Source organism: Diuraphis noxia, unplaced genomic scaffold, assembly GCF_037042655.1.
Source record: "Diuraphis noxia isolate RWA-SAM2 unplaced genomic scaffold, SU_Dnox_SAM2 contig0001, whole genome shotgun sequence".
Lineage (NCBI taxonomy): Eukaryota > Metazoa > Arthropoda > Insecta > Hemiptera > Aphididae > Diuraphis > Diuraphis noxia.
Window position 1 is genome coordinate 14,548,479 of NW_028301711.1, and position 18,103 is coordinate 14,566,581.

The 18,103-nt window shown below is 27.6% G+C and overlaps 1 protein-coding gene across 1 annotated transcript; it reads left to right on the forward strand.

The window, feature by feature from the left end:
- Nucleotides 1–6,862: 6,862 nt before the first annotated feature.
- Nucleotides 6,863–9,383, forward strand: LOC107169490 (uncharacterized). Its single transcript, XM_015519242.2, has 3 exons — nt 6,863–7,089; nt 8,007–8,196; nt 8,794–9,383. Exons 1-3 carry the CDS (start codon nt 6,987–6,989, stop codon nt 9,167–9,169), a joined length of 669 nt encoding a protein of 222 aa, XP_015374728.1. The 5' UTR covers nt 6,863–6,986; the 3' UTR covers nt 9,170–9,383.
- The last annotated feature ends 8,720 nt before the right edge of the window (nt 9,384–18,103 follow it).

Below are 18,103 nucleotides of genomic sequence, written 5' to 3' on the forward strand. Positions count from 1 at the left end.
CATTAATAATTTTTGAAATAATGAGAGTTCAATGATAAAAAAAATCACCCGGTATAATAAATCCGTTATAGTTAAATTATAATCTGCGTGTTTCATTTGTTTTTATATTACTACCTATAGGTATTCACGAATTAAGATATATCTTAATTTTCATTGCACTATCTACTTTAAGATACTAAGATAGTATCTAGGAATCTAAGATAGTTTATTCAATTATAATTATAATGACAAGAAGTTAAATAGGTATTCAAAATTAAATCCGCACTCACAAACACTATTATTTAAATACCTACACTTTCACTTTGCCTACAACTAAAAAATTATAATAATTTCCTTGGTAGGTACCTTACTATCTTGTTTAGTATTAAATAATATAAATATTGAAGATTTTCACACAGTTATAGCAAATATAATGTATCTATATTAATTAATTAAACATTACACAAATGAATACAATTTCTAAATTTTTTCTTTTCAAAAATGTTACTTGAAAAATAACTATATCTCCTTATATTTGTTATACTAATTTTTAAGTACAATTATGAATTAGGACACTAGATTACTATAGATAGGTAAACAATTTCACAGCATGAATTTCCAAAAGATTTAGAGTATTGGTGGTTATGTATGAAAAGTAAAATATTTCTTTGCACCACCAGAAATTGAGGCCAATTTACGCTAGGAACTGAATACATTCATCACTACGTTCAGAATTAAAAAAATGAAATAAATAAATACATTATTTGTATTTTAAATATTATTTAAAATGCATGTATAACAAGGTAATCTAATATAGTTAACTTGAAAAATAATTATTTTTGAACCATAGTACGTATGCATAAAAGTATGGAAGATTGATGATAATCGTTGTAACATGCATTTTAAATAATATTTAAAATACATGTATAACAAGGTAATCTAATATAGTTAACTTGAAAAATAATTATTTTTGAACCATAGTACGTATGCATAAAAGTATGGAAGATTGATGATAATCGTTGTAACATTTGTCACATATTTTATTACTATAATATATCTCGTTAACTAATAGAAGCTCATGCTTTCTTTTCGTACCACCAATAGATCAATAATATTGTCTAGTAATTTAAAATAAGCTACAGTATCTTGAACAAAAGTAGGATCCTACTACTAACATAAATACGAAAATCTAAATAAATTATAGTGGCTGTGATTTTTTTTTTAGAGTTTAACTTTATAATAGTTATTGAAATTTGCTATACTATACGAAATTTACTTGCCATAAGTAAAATTTATAAAAAATTACTTTTGAATTTTGGTACGTATCTTGATTATTATCTATTTTATTAACAAACATCTACGTCCTTGTGTCGGATAACAACGAATACCTGCGAGCTAGACTATCATATCCGGATTAATATGTAGTACAAGTAAAACATAAAAAAAAAATTGATTTGGCGGATTATCGATGGAACACCAGGCTACATTCCAAATGTAGGTACCTAATGAATTTCATAAACCAACTGTTTGTCGCCACTACGCACTTCTAAAATATCAAGGGTATATATATATACTATATCTGTATAATACCGAATTATCCGAATTATCCGAATTAACTGTCTGACACGACACGAAAGCGCTGATGTTTTTCTAAACAAAAAAATTAAAACGTATCAAACTTACTATACTCGCCTTTATGGTGCCAAGCTTAATATAAAATATATAGGTAGCTGTAGATAACTACAATACAATATGTTTTTTTATCAATGAAAGTGACTCATAATGGGCTAAGTTGCTAAGTGGCTTAGTATGTTTTGAATCAAAACATTTCGTCGTCATTAACATTTTATTGATTAATGATAACAGTAGGTACCTCGTACCTATATATCAATAATTGTTAATGACGATGAAATATTTAGATTCAAAATACATAATATATTCACTTTGCTCATAATGAGACAGTTTCTTTGACAAAGTTGTTTACAAATAAGTGTAAAAAAAGGCGGGTAAGTCGTGGATGTCGCTCTGCTGTACAGTAGGTTACAAGTGGGTTACTGTAATAAATGGATGGAATTAAATTTGAATCCAATGATATTATAATACTATTGTATACGAAAAACGATTCTGAGCGAAGACGGTTTATCTATCTAGGATATATTATTATAGATTATTAAAAATTTTCAAATCTTAGATTTAAAAAGAAAATTTTTTATGAATTTCTAGTTCAAAATAATTTGCGAATTATCGTGATTTTTACATAATATGTTGTCAAAATTCAAACTTTGAATGCTTGTAAATAAAAATTGTGTATATATTTTTCTTTTATTTTTCAACTGCTATTGTAGAAATATGTTAGGAGCCTTGTATTAAATTTTCAAATCTTAGAATTAAAAAGAAAAACTTTTATGAATTTCTAGCTTAAAATAATTTGTAAATTTTCGTGATTTTTAAGTATTTTATCAAAATTCAAACTTTGAATGCTTATAAAAAAAAAATTGTGATTATGAATTTCTTTTATTTTTCAACTGCTATTGTAACAATATGTTAAGAGCCTTGTATTAAATTTTCAAGCTTTTCAAGCTAACAAATAAATTTTTATCGATATTAATTTTAAAAAAACTAATAACGATCGAAAATTTCAAATGCCTATGAATAGTTCAACTTAAGTCGAAAATTTTTGAAAATTGCATGGTGGATATATAATATAGGTACTATTATATTAACATACGGTGAAAATTTCATGTATCTATGGTCATTTGTTTTAAAGTAACATCAAAAACCAAAATCGATTTTGTCGAAAAATGAGTGTGCGTAAAATTTCCTGGTTTTCCCATAATTTTTAGTTTGTTTTTCTCGATTATTTAGAAAAGTATTAAGAATTTTTCACTTTTGACCGCCCAAAGTACCAACTAGATTCACTTTCTGATCGAACGAGGTACTGAAGTCAAAAATCGAAGCACTTTTACTGCCCCAAAACGTGATGACAGACAAAAAAAAAACACACACATCATGATAAAATCAATACATTCATCGCTCCGCTCAGAATCTAAAATGTAGATAAGTGATTTCCGTATAACCGCTTTATAATATATTAATCTCATAGACTTTGATCACTGAACTTTACACACGTGATAAAAGACAAATAATTATATGTAAGCCCTATTATATTCTGTCATTAATAAATTATCACATACCTAACATATAAGTACACACGGAAGTTTATTGATAAAATACCATTCGAACATCAAGAGAGTTTACAAAATATAATTTTTGAATTTAAATCTTCTTCCTCAAAAACTTATTAATTTGAAATATATTTTTTAACGTTGTTTAGTTTTTTTCAGTTAGTTAGTTCAATCACTGTTTTCGCATCTACAAATAACTAAATAGACGATAACAATTCACATATTTCCATGACTAACGTAAATTAAAGTGTCTTATAAAAATAATTCAACATCGTCTACCATGTTTATATTTATTATTTAAATGCACTAGGTGGAAATTTATAAGACTATGTGGCCATGATAAGCATATTATATGTTTCAAAATGTAAAATTGTTGTATCTTATTTGACACTTATCTATTTCATTGCCAAAAATATAATTTATTTTAATAAAATAATAGGTATAATATGAAATTATATGAATACAAAGAAATTATAATAAAATATTAATACCAATACAATATGAATACCAAAAAAATTATTGTAAATAAAAAATATTTTTATGATGGGGGCATTGAGATGAATATAATGGGGTACGATAGCGGAATCGGTATATCCCGAACTCCACCGCAGTCGGCCGGCCGACCGTTGGGGTACGATAACCGAAAAGTAACTATTTAAATTATTTAATTTTATTATACAGTCAATACAGATCTCGTTCTTATTATGCTGTTGCTAATAAAACAAAAAATTAAAATATATTTTAAAATAATAATTGTTAAGTAATTCTCAGATATTTATCTTACCTACTTAAATTGATAGTATTGTTTAAATAAAAACATACATAAGATAAAACGTATCTAATACATATAATACGGTGAATGCTTTAAAATTAAATAATTATCGTACGAAAGTTTACTGTATACAAATTTAAAAATCAACTTAAAACACAATTTAATCTAATCTACACAATGACCATTAAATATTAAGATAAAAATTAGTTTATTTCGTATTAATGACGAATTCACAGTTTGATAGCGTAATTTATTGTGGACTTTGATTTTTAAAAAATATTCACTGAAATGCTCGATTTTCGATAAATCATCGAAATTTGAGCTGAAAATATAAAATATGCAAAAATATGCACTAAAAACTTTGAGTACTTTGATCTCAAATATTGGAAAATGTATTTTGTACAGTGAACAAATGCACTTTACCACCCCCCTCAAAATTTTCGATTTTTTTTTGGAACATACTTATATTAACTATTTAAGAACGATGGTGGAATCAAAATTTGTCGGTCGGACTTAGTTTCGAAGTTATGGGCTTTAGAAGTTAGCAATTTTGCGTTTTTACGTATGAGTGCAACGTTGCGTTTATCACGTCTTTTACGATTCTTTTAATTTTTTTTTCTTGAAACTTGCGTACATTAATCAGTTAAGAACGATGGTGATTTCAGATTTTATCGGTCGGACTTAGTTTCGAAGTAGTCAATTTTTGAAATTTGAAATTTTTGTTTTTTACGCTTACTCATAACGCTATAATTAAAGTATAGGGATCAAGTTTGGGTCTAACAATTGTTACAAGTAGATAGTCGCTCCCTTCGCCTACCGGCTCTGGTCGCCAAACTCGAGGTCCTACGGACCTCTCGTTGGATGGGGGCTCGGCCCCCAAACCCCCCGGGGCCAAAATAGCAAACCTGTGGGGAGGGGGGAAGGCGACACCTTCGGGGTCGCGGGAGGGGAAGAGCACCCTCAAGAGGTGAGTGACCTAACAAGTAATTTGAAACTGATTTAACACAAATGACTCATGTCTTTAAACTCAAGAGACCCCCGGCTCTGGTCGCCGGACTCGATGGCCATATAAAGTAAAATAAGTATGAGTGATAAACGCAACGTTGCGCTCATGCGTAAAAAACATAAAATTGCTAACTTCCAAAGCCCATAACTTCGAAACTAAGTCCGACCGACAAATTCTGATTGCACCATCGTTCTTAAATAGTTAATATAAGTATGTTCCAATAAAAAAAAATCGAAAATTGTCTACTGGCTCCGGTTAGGTTAGAATGGATTCTACCAAATACTACAATAATTTCTGATTGCTGGAAAGTATGCATTTAAATAATAATTATGTGTATAAAATTAATACATTAGGTACTACTTTTAGGCATATGATTGTTTGAATGATGAGGGGTATACTCACTTTAAAGTCAACCACAGCATTAATTTTAAAGATCCAGATACCAATCAACATATAAACACAATCGAGGGACTACGGCGACATGCGAAATATTCAATGCCCCAATATCATAAAAAAAAAACTTTTATAGCTGGTTATCTTTCAAAATTTATATTTTTAAAACAATGTAAAGCATTAAATATTGATCCATTTACCGAATTTTTAAGAATTGCAGGTAGGTAGTCTTTACAATCCAATTAATGCCACATATTATATTGATAATAATATTAATACTAATGATGATAATGAAGATAATGAGGACGAATTAAGTGAGAATGATACATATATATTCTTCTTCTTCTTCTTAGGCGTTTACAGGCCATTCAGGCCCATTGCCGCAATATATATATATATATATATATATAGATATTATATTATATTATAGATATCAATAAACTGGTTATATTATTAAAAGTATCTATTTTGTGTTCTAATTATTGTAAATCCAAAATTAAACTTGATTGTACTGTGCCCAAGCTTGGCCAACGCGATAGTAATATTAACAACAACAATCTAGGCGCTAAGGACTAGGCGGATAAATAAGTTAAGTAGATAAGTAGTTTTTACGTTATATATAACCATATTATCTAAAAATCTGACTGCAACATCGTTTTTCACTCATTAATATACGTAAGTTTCAAGAAAAAAAAAACAAAAAAATCGTAAAATACGTGATAAACGCAACGTTGCGCTCATGCGTAAAAAACATAAAATTGCTAACTTCCAAAGCCCATAACTTCGAAACTAAGTCCGACCGACAAATTCTGATTGCGCCATCGTTCTTAAATAGTTAATATAAGTATGTTCCAAAAAAAAAATCGAAAATTTTGAGGGGGGTGGTAAAGTGCATTTAAGCCTTTGTACTTACTAAGCATACGATTAAGTTAACCTGAAACAATATGCAAATGCATAGAAAAGTTCTTGCCCTAGTATTAACCATTGATCTTACATGGTATTATACAAAATCAGTAGTAATACCAACGTTACCGGGTGACCTACGAATACAGATTTTAGCTTCGATCTTATACAATTGTATATTATGATCTAAGGATTTTGGACGTGCGAGAGTGCAATCAGTCACTTTCATCGATCGGCCGGTAGGTGCGCATCCGGAAGCCCCTTCTTACATTTATGCGATAAATATCTATAACGAGATGGCTTATAAAAGGGAACTATACTCTATTCGCCGTAAGTTGACCCACTTGCGCGCACGCACACTGAGCCGCCGGAACGTTCAGACAGACCCCCCATGCCGGAGACAGGTGGTTTGTGATTGGTCAGTGGTGTACGGCAATCGGCGGTGTTCGTCGTAGTAGTCAGCTGCCGCCGTGCATACAGAATGTTATACAAAATAATTGATACGAATTATATCAATATAATAGCGCGCGTTCGCGGAGATAGTGTCGATACGTCGTGAAGATAATCAAATCACTACGTATACGCCAGGTGCGGTGGCAACGATCAACACTAGCGCTCCGAAGACGCGGTGGCCTGCGCAGCTACGACCGGTTTTCGTCGAGCTAGTGGGTCAACTTACTGCGTAGGTAGTAGAATTTCTTGCTTCTGAGTTCCATGTTCGTTGTTCTGGCCATCATTGTCCAAAATCATGACGACTATAAGTTTGATTTTGATCACCTCAATCATCGCTGTCGGTGCTATCCCCGGGGAGGCAGTCAATGTTAACTCTAATACGGATATATATTATAACGGTGAGTATCTAAATCTCCTCTGAAAACCGAATATCTAAATTATTTATCAGTATCGTTTTAGTATCGTTAATATCATTATTAAGTAAGATGGGTCAGCGCACTGTTTTCGCTCTCTGGCCTACGCGTAATATAGACAAAACACATTTAAGTGGAATAATTTTTTTTTTTATGTTTTTGAGTTATCTTGTAGTAAAATCACCCATTACAAAAACGAAAAACGATAAAGAATAATATTTGTCATGTCGATTTTGATTTGTTAATTTTCATAGATACTGTTTAAAATGAATTTTAACATAATTTAAAATTACAAACTTTTTTTTGTTTTGTTTTCAAGATCAAATAATAATAGAAATAAAACCAATTTTTCAAACTCATAATTATTATCATCTATAATAATTTTTGTTACATTACTCAAAAATCGTAAAAAAATGATTTCAGGTGAAAATATTTTCTTTGTTACGCGTTTGTCTGCGAGAGAAAATAATTGCGTTGACAATCTCTTTATGGGATAATTTTTGCCAAATTAATATCTTTGAATTTAAAATTGATTGATGGGTTAGTTAGGTAATATTTATTTTTATATTATACTTTAAATTTAGTCATGATTCAAGAACATTATTATTTATACATTGTTTTTTTTTAAATTGTATACTTGTATTTATTTTCAAATATTAATGAATAAGTAATTTAATTGTATATAATAAATTATATAAATAATTAGTAGCAGAGACAGTCCTAAAGATTTATCGTTTTTCATTCTTCAAAGGCATTTGTAGTTTAAAAAATAATAAACAATCTTGTTTATTTTTACAATATGCTATGAATTTCCTTAATGTCCAGGTATATTTTTTGTTATTTCAACACGTTACTTTTTATGCATATGCATATAAACATAATACATAACAACATAATTTCAGCTCGCATTAACAAATTGTCAGGAACACTATCCTACCAAAATTTGCAAACCATGATCGTTCCTAATTACAAAGGTCTTGATGTGTGGACAATGATGCAGTTACAGCCTAAACTTCACCCATTGTCAGCATTATCGCCGACCAAGTCTACCAACACTCAGCCCATTGCCATCCAACATGAAGCAGGTCGGAGGTAAGTCATACTTTTTTTTAACGGCATCAAGGAATAGACCATATATATTTTTCGCAAAAGCCGCTATACTATACTTTAAAGGTAAATTTTATTTAATAGAACATTATGCAAATTTGGAGAGCCTGCACAGTCCACATTTTACTTTTGTTATTATTTTTACAACAAATGTATCTTACTAAAGTGTACTATGCCATCGATATCGCACGATTATTATTTATTTTTTATATAATTAATTTGTACAAAATAGAATAAAATATTTAAAATCTGTGGTCTTTAAAAAAAAATAACTTAACTTGACAACAAAATGAATTTACTCATAAATTACTTCATGGTTTGGAAAAAAAAATTAGTTACACTAAGTTAAAGTAAAAATAGTTAACTTGTTAAGTTAAATTTAACTTTTAGCAAAAAACTAACTCGTTATGTTACTTAAGTACACTTAAAAGTAACTTAACTTTTTAATCGGTTAAAGCCCAGCTTTGGGTTTAAATCTATACACGTTGTGTAATTGAGGAATGGTATTATTCAAAAGTATTAAATATGTTCCTGTTTCTAGTAATTATATGTCTAAATACATTCAATTTTTTACATGTAAAGAAGTCGACGTCAATCCATGTATAAAATAAGTGGTGAAGATGGTGGGTCTAGTTCAATTGTGCCCCTCACCAGTCCTAGTTCATTGTTAAATGTGAACAGGAAAGACGTATACCCCATGCAAATAGAAGATTGGATATTTCGACACCTTAAATTCGATAAAATGAATCAGATCCAAAAGTCTACATTGAAAAACAGACATACACGCTCAGCATCAAATGCAGAAATATCAGAAGATAAGAATATTACATCGACAGCAAGCCCAATGATCCCTAATGATGAGCGTAATATGAGTGCTATTAAATGCTTATTATCTCTGTCATTTCCTGTATCCCTTCCAACACAATGTATACAATTTTATTTTAAATCTTTTTTTTAAAACAATTCACTTAAATTAAAATTAAAATTATCAGAAACGATCTAGCTGATCCACAATATTACATATTATTGCCATTGCTTATAACAATTATATATTAAGGTACATCATATTATATTAATATTTAAGAAATAATAAATACAAACATTTTTATCATAAGAAAGATACTTGGAAAATAAATATACATAGAATGATTATAATATTATTCAAATAAATAGTGTTTTTTTTTCACCTGATTTTTTCAGTATGGTGATGGTAAAAATATAAAAATGTTTAGTTTTGCCATTAAGCTAAAGAGAGAATATGATACATTATAAGTATTTAGAACATTCAAGAGACAGAGCATCTTACTAGTATTTTTTATCGAAATGTTAATGGTTTGAATAGAAATTTCCCAACTGAAGGAATAAAAAGGTTTTCATGTGTGTTTCAATTATTTTATATGAGATATGAACTTATATATTTTATATTTATTCCAATATTTAATGGTTGGGTATTTATTGAACCAGAATTTTTGTAAAAAAGATTTTCATGTATTTTATTAGATTCTTACAAATATATTAAAATAGCTTCATTTTTGAAACTAAAAATTATATAGGTAATAGAAAAATTACATAAGATCAATATTTAACTACAAAGTCGGCAGATGGTTTTAGAAGTTACAATTCAATCATTATATTGATTAATTAATTATTTTTATTGTACATAATACTGTAATTCTATATTATGTGCTTATTTATTTAAACCAAATAGCTGATGATTTATATTAAATATTATCCAATTAAGGAGTATTTGGTTAACTATTCACACTACACAAACTGGTTATAAGAACGGGTTAGTTGAATCGATACAGAAAAAGTTTATTTTAGTTTAGTTTTATTAAACAGGTCCTAAGAACGTATGACCTAAGTTCATAGACTAACACATTTGAATATGATATAGTACGAATACAATGTTTATTAAATTATTGGATAGTAATAATAGTATAAAGAAGAAAAACTTTTTTTAAGGGTGGTATATTTAAGAATACAAGAGTTAGCAAATTACAAGTTGAAATAATTGAATCAAAATATTTATGTTCTTTTTAAATGTAAAAATGACTGTTGTATCTACTTCGTGATTCAAAACTCATCTGACTGGCTATTGCAATAATATATACAATTGTATTGTTCCTGTGTTCTGTTAACCTAAGCGAATTAGTCAAGTGTGACATAAATGAAAAGTCAGTAATATGTAAATTGTAAACTAACTAACTACTTACCAATAAATTTAATCAAGACAAAATTTAGGTGATTATGTGTATTCAGTTTTAAATAATTTATCAATGTTTGTAAAAGTGTTGAATCTGTAATGATATACAGTGTATACATTATGTATATCATCATATTTTATTAGATTATGTTTAGACTATATTTTAGATTTAAGACAATAAATTAAATAATATACTATATAGCATATTAACAATCAGTTTTATTTATAAAAATTATCAACATTGCAATGATAAACACATTATGTAAATCATATTTTATAAAACTATGTTCAGACTATACTTTAGATTTAAGACGATAAATTAAACAATATATCATAGCCAGGGCTGTCGCTAGGGTACAAGCAAGCCATGCGTTGCTTTAGGGCGGCATCACATTTAAAAAAATCGAGGCGGCAAATTGTAATATTAAATTTCCAAAAAAGACAGAAATTTAACTATTATTTTTATTCGCTTTAGGGCGGAAAATGTCTTACGACGGGCCTGATCATAGCATACTAACAACTAATTTTATTCATAAAAATCAACATGTTAATAATATGTAATTCTTTCAATAGTTATCTTTATCATATTATAATAATAATACACATGAGAGAGTATGCCGTGGTCTATGGTTCAATTGGATCAAAGGCGGCATCTCATGTCATGGTCTAAATAAGTCCACACGACACCCAAAAATGAGCTCAGTCGCTCACTCAGACCTTATTCATTCATTTTTTTTTCTTTCATACTTAATTTATGTCATTTTAAAGTTAAAATAAATCAGTTGCAATATATTTCTTTGAACGTTATAATTTTTATTTCAATATATTCTTTCTGATCAACATCCAATATACATTAAGAAAAGTCTTACATAGGTAACTCTGCTTCACAATTACTACAAAAGGTAAGTGACAAATTTATTCGACACTCAAAGCTTTCCTCAAGCATTTCCTTTTTTATTTAAAATTTGAACTAAAGAAAAACTCTCCTAGTCACCCCCAATTAAATATTATAATAAATGATAATATTAAAGTAATGAGTTAAAGATAAATCTTAATATAAAGAGAAGACAACCTTTAACTGTTCTATCATAAAGATACATTAATGATTTGAAATATCACTACACATTGCTGAATTAAAATATCTATTATTTATCTCATATACACGTTTAACCTTATTTTTAACTCATTACAAAGTGGCGCCCAACACTAGTTCAATTTTTGTAAACTGAGAGTTTTTATTTTTTTTTCTCTTTCTTTTTCAACTTAGCCGAATATTAACATATATTCTTTAAATTAACTGACTGCAGCAAATAAAAAATAATAAATAAAATAATAAAAAGCTACATTTGCTAATAAATAAATATAATTTTATAATAAAATTACTTTTTTTTTTTTAATAAACCATTTATTAACTATAATAAAAATACTGGTACAATTAGTACCTATACTAAAATAGACATTTTAAACATTTTTGATTTAGCTACCTTCTTTAAGCATAGCTTGAGTTGAAGGTAGCGAGTTATTTACAAAGTTATTTCCTTAGAGATTAAAATATAGCATATACAATTTACAAATATGACAACAAAAACAAATAAATAAGAAGTTATAAACTAGATACTTGAATTTACAAATTAGTTATAAAAACATAAGTTAGGTATTTATTTATATTAATAATATTACTTAATCTAAGATACCTTTTGACATTAATTTCTAGGTAATTGAAATAAGTTAGCCCTATAAATAGTCAACAAATTTCTGACCAAAACATTTTTTTGAGTAATTGACATTTAGATTGTATTTTAAAGATTTATGTTTATTTATATTCGGATCGAATTTAGAATTATTTTTTAAAGAAAAAGATATAGAATATTTTTTATGTAACAGATTTAGTGGGTGTACACCCAGTTCTTTGTAATTTTTATTAGAGGAACCAACTCGATCTGTTTTATTTAGAGAGATAGGAACAGCTCTATTCTGTAAAGATATTAGTGGTTTTAGTGTTTTTTCAAAGGCACCACCCCATATAGTTATACCATATTGTATGATAGATTGATATAGTGACAAGTAAACAATTTTCATAGAATCTGAGAAGAGAGTTTTATTCAAACAAAATAACTTATATGTAACAGTTCGTAAGCGCATAATAATATTTTGTACATGGATATTCCATCTAAAGTTGCAGTCTAGCATTAGTCCTAAGTATCTGACTTTTGTTACCCTCTTAATTTTAAAGTCGTTTGAATCGCCAGCTATATGACTATCATTATATATTATTAGTCCCTAAGACTAAGAGTACAATTATAAATAGAAAACGCAATAAAAACAGTTTTATCATAATTGACAGAAATCTTTTTTTAAATTTAGGTTCAGAATGAATTTATTTAATTCTGTTTTTGATTTATTATACACCAGTTCCCATGTAGCATCAGAAAATAAACAGGTTTCGTCAGCATAGGTAACAATAGATCCATTAATTTTCATGTTACATAAACTGTTAATATACATAATGAAAAAAACTGGCCAAAGCACGCTGCCTTGTGGTACACTACAGTTAATATAAGATACATTACTCATATGGTCATTTAATGAAACATATTGAACTCTACTTTTTAGATAGCTTGAAAACCATTTAAGACTTTCATTGACAATACCAAAACCTGGAAAAGTAATTAATAGTTGACTATGATCGACAGTATCGAAGGCTTTAGCAAGATCCAAAAAAATAGCTATAGCTACCTATAGCTTTTTGATTGTTGTCAAGTGCATTATAGATATATTTTGATACATTATAAAGTGCATCAATAGTCCCTAGACCTTTTCTAAAGCCAAATTGATTGTTAGATAAGAGCCAAGAGGTTTTTTCCTTTAAAAATGCAATTAGTCTATTTTTTCCAATACTTTAGCAAAGATACTGATTATTGAAATGGGTTTATAATTTCACTTGCTAATAAACAAGTTAAATGTAATAATAAATAGCTACATTTGCTAATAAATAAATAAAATTTTATAATAAAATTACTTGCTAATAAAGTTTAAATAAAAGAATAATAAAAATATACAACTAAATAATAAATATAATAATATTACTTGCTTACGAACAAGTCAAATAAAATAAAAAATTACCCATATACTAGTAAACAAATACAATAATACATATTTTTCTACAAATTAATTTTCTCAATGAACAAATAAATAAAATATTAATCACTAACATAAATGTAGTAAATTCATTCAAATAACATTAATCATATTTTTTATATTTTTTTTATATACATTATCAAAATAAATTTCAATATAAATCATTACTCACATGCCTAATAATTTAACCAAATTTAATAACTTGATATTTCCAAAATAGATTTCTCTAAGATTAAAACATCATGGGTTCATAAATTGAACATAGGCGGACTAATTATAGAGCTTAACAGAAGAAACTTAATATCAACTGGCACAGCTATAGAGCTTAGAAATAGATTATTAAATTATTTAAAAGGAGAATCCATAGAAAGTGCATTTTTTACAATAAACTCCCTAACATTTTTCTGCGATCCTATAAGTAATAACAAAAAAGTAGAAATGAATGACAATAATAAGAGACCTTATTTTAAACCAAATAAATTTTCTGGCTCAATATCAGATAATATAGATTAATTTTTAAAAGAATATAATAGATCCGCTTTAATAAACGGTTGGTCAGACGATGACAAAACATTATACATCGCAGCATTCCTTGAGGGACCTGCATTAATCTTTTTTGATAAAATACAAGATTACATTTCCGATATTAAATCGGTGAACTTTGAAAAAAATGTACGCAAAGAATTTGAACCAATTGCTCAAACCGAAATAATTAGACTAATTTTAGAAAAAAGAAAACAATTAGAAGATGAACCTAACGTCACATACATTAATGAAGCAGAATCTCTGTGTAAGAGAATAAATAAAAATATGTCACAAGAGGAAATCGTTCATAATATCATGAAGGGACTTAGACCAAATATTGCTAGATACATAGTATATATATAGGTATTCTGGGTAATAAAAATTTAAATGAATTAAAAGAAAATGTAAGCAAATACGAAATGATAGAATTTATGATCACAGGTCATACAGTTCATACTCTATCATAATTTAAAACCGATATAATACAAAATCAATTAAATCAAATTGATAACTCAATTGTAGAAGAAAATAAAATAAGTAATGAAATTAAAGAACTAAAACAAATAATTTAAAAATCACTAATTATGCCAGAAAAACAAAAATCAAATAATTTTAATGATACAAACAAAAAATGTAATATATATGGCTTAAATAATCATAATACAAACAACGTAAATGAAGTTGGCCCCCCGACTTTGTGCAAAACTTTTAAAATTTGTTGCAAATAATTGTAAATTCAATACCTGAATTTGTAAACACCCCCCCCCCCCTTGGCCGTTAAGTTAAAAATAAGTTTCGGGGGCCAAGTTCTCGTAGCCCACCGCAATCCATCTGATCGCTTCCGGACAAATGTAAATAATTGTAAATTAAATTCCCAATTTGTAAATTATCAGAAAACTTAGTAATAAAAAAACAAATTCAGGGGGCCAAGTTCACGCAGCCCCCCGACTGGCTGTTCAAATTCGGAATTAAATTTTAAATTAAATTTGTGAATTTTCAAGCCAACAGAAAAGTTAGAAATCAAAAAACAAAAATCAGGCGGGGGGGGGCAAGTTCACGCAGCCACCCCCCCCCCCCCCCCCCAAAAAAAAAAAAAAAATTTGACCGATTAGGTCCAACAATCCGAAAAACTGTACGTTGGCTGATTTTGAGTTATTAGAAACTTAAGAATAATTGTGATATTTTTTAAATATAACATACCTATATTATGGAAGTTATAATAATTTCCTATTTAATTTTACCCTGCTTTCATTGCTTATAATTTTTAGAGAATGTTTAACATCTAATTCCTTAAAAAACTTTTTTGGGTGTAAATTAATTGTTACCTAAAAATGAAATGTTACCTACTTAATGATATTTTTTTGGGCTATACACCTCTGAGTAGCTTATTAGCTCAATGAACAGCGATTTTGATGGATCCTATGTTCATTTTATCTAAATCACGTTTTTGCATTAATTTATATCACTCATATTTTACACATTATGTTATTTACGTTGTCTGATTTTGAGTTAGGTTAACTCGCATCTTTAATTAAAATATAAAATAAGAAAATTAAAATTGGTTAAAAAGTAAAAACTCCTATCATTAATTGTAAATATAAAATACAGCTGTAAAAAAAAGCGGGTAAGTCGTGGATGTCGCTCTGCTGTACAGTAGGTTACTGTAATGGATGGGATTAAATTTGAATGCAATGATAGGTATCATTGTATACGAAAAACGATTCTGAACGGAGATGATTTGTCAGTCTAGGATAAATTATATTTAAATATTGTCATATATGTATTCTATTTTGAAACAAATATTTTATTTTTCAATTAAGACGCATTTTGCATATAGCATGGTTAATCAATTAGTTTAGTTATCATGTAGTTATCATATTCATATAACCTTATATTATCTTAGATATACGAATACCTGGTTTGAGGATAAATCGTTATCATTACGCGATTTCATAAAAATTTAAAACTCAAACGCTCAAAACATTTTTCCTATAATGACGCTTCAAATTTTCTCTATAGCTATTTGAAGCAAAACTTATGGAAAACTTAGTGTTAAATTTTATATTTATAACCTTAGATATAAATACAAACAATATTATGAATTTTGAACTACAAAATAATTTGCAAATATTATTCATGGTTTTGACAAATTTTTGTCAATATTTGAAATTAAATGCTAATAAAAATTTAATTTGAATTTCCGGTGGACATTTTTTTTGTGATAAAGATTGACAAATTTTTAAGGAATCTTGTACTAAATTTTAAAATCTTTGATTTAAAAAGAAATTTTTTATGAATTTCTAGCTTAAAACAATTTGCGAATTTTTGTGATTATTACGTATTATGTCAAAATTAAAAATTTGAATGCTTATAAAAATAATTGTGACTATGAACTTCTTTTATTTTTCAACTGCTATTGTAACAATATCGAATATCGAATATTCGAATAAGGTACTGAAGTCAAAAATCGAAGCACTTTTACTGCCCCAAAACGAGATAACAGACACAAAAAATAAATATATTCATGGTTTTGACGAATTTTTGTCAATATTTGAACTTCATATGCTAATAAAAAAAAATTGTGCCAATGTATTCTTATAATTTTTTAATCACTATAAGAATAACTTATGAGAAACTTTGTATTAAAATTTCAAGTATTTTTATAGGGCCAAAAAAAATTTATCGACACTCCAAAAAAAATATTTAGTAAAATTGAAAATTTTAGTTGTCTATAAATATCTCAAAAAAGTCAAAATATTTTGAAAATTAAATCATGTAAGGAAAATGCCAATCTTAATAACTGGTGAAATTTTTAAGTATCTACTACATATACTTTTTGAATAATAACAAATATTTAAAATCGTTTAAGGATAAATCGTTATCGTTTCACTATTTCGTAAAATTTTAAAATTCAAACGCATTTAAAATTTTTCCTATAATGATGTTTCGAGTTTTCTCTATAGCTACTTGAAGGAAAACTTATGGAAAACTTAGTGTTGTATTTTTAATCCTTAGTTATAAACACAAAAATTTTTATGATTTTTCAACTTCAAAATTACTTGCGAATATTAGCGTTTTCGACAGATTTCGTAAAAAATTGAACTATAAACGCTTATAAAAATGTAGATCCGACAAAATTTCCAATAATTTGGTGAGCTAATAATAATAAAGCATGGATGACTGGAAGCATAATGGAAGATTGGTTGCATACATTCAACAATAAATTAAAAAAACAAAATCGAAGAGTTATTTTATTTCTTGATAATGCAACATGTCATCCGCATTTAAATTTATCAAATGTTCGTTTAGCGTGGCTTCTAGCTAACACGACATAACTTACCCAACCAATGGACCAAGGAATTATTTATTCGATTAAAGTAAATTATCGTAAAATGGTTTTACAATCGTTACTAGCAAGTATGGATAACATAAAAAGTGTTAATGAATTGTCAAATAAAATTAATGTACTAGATGCAATTTATTGGTTGAATAAATCTGTAAACTTAATAAAACCAGATACAGTCAAAAAATGTTTCATAAAAGCCGGGTTTAATTTAGTTTTGGACCAGCCAACAGATGCCATTATTGATAACGATTGTCTAATAACAAAGAGCGGTTAGGCTTGCTTTGATTGAGTTTATTTATAAGTGGACTGTATTTTTATGAATATAAAATTAATACAATATTTGCCTCAGTTGGCTAGAAAAATACAAATTAATAAGTTAAAAGGGTGATACAATAATTGCCTATTGGCTAAAATAATATAATGAATATAATAAAGAATACTACAATACCTGCCTGTTGGCTAGAATAATACAATGAATATAATAAAGAATACTACAATATCTGCCTGTTGGCTAGAATAATACAATGAATATAATAAAGAATACTACAATATATATAATAAAAAAGTACTACATAGGCACTCAGCCCAGAATATAAATGTCATAAGTCAAAAATATTTTTTAAAAAAGCAAAAAAAATATTACTAAGAAAATTAAAAATTATGTAAAAAAATATTAA

What these genes read in the sequence shown, in the direction of transcription:
- LOC107169490 (XM_015519242.2), top strand. Translation starts at nt 6,987, where the DNA reads ATGACGACTATAAGTTTGATTTTGATCACCTCAATCATCGCTGTCGGT. An exon ending in TACGGATATATATTATAACG is followed by an intron (nt 7,090 to 8,006) that starts GTGAGTATCTAA and finishes ACATAATTTCAG; the next exon opens with CTCGCATTAACAAATTGTCA. An exon ending in CAACATGAAGCAGGTCGGAG is followed by an intron (nt 8,197 to 8,793) that starts GTAAGTCATACT and finishes TTACATGTAAAG; the next exon opens with AAGTCGACGTCAATCCATGT.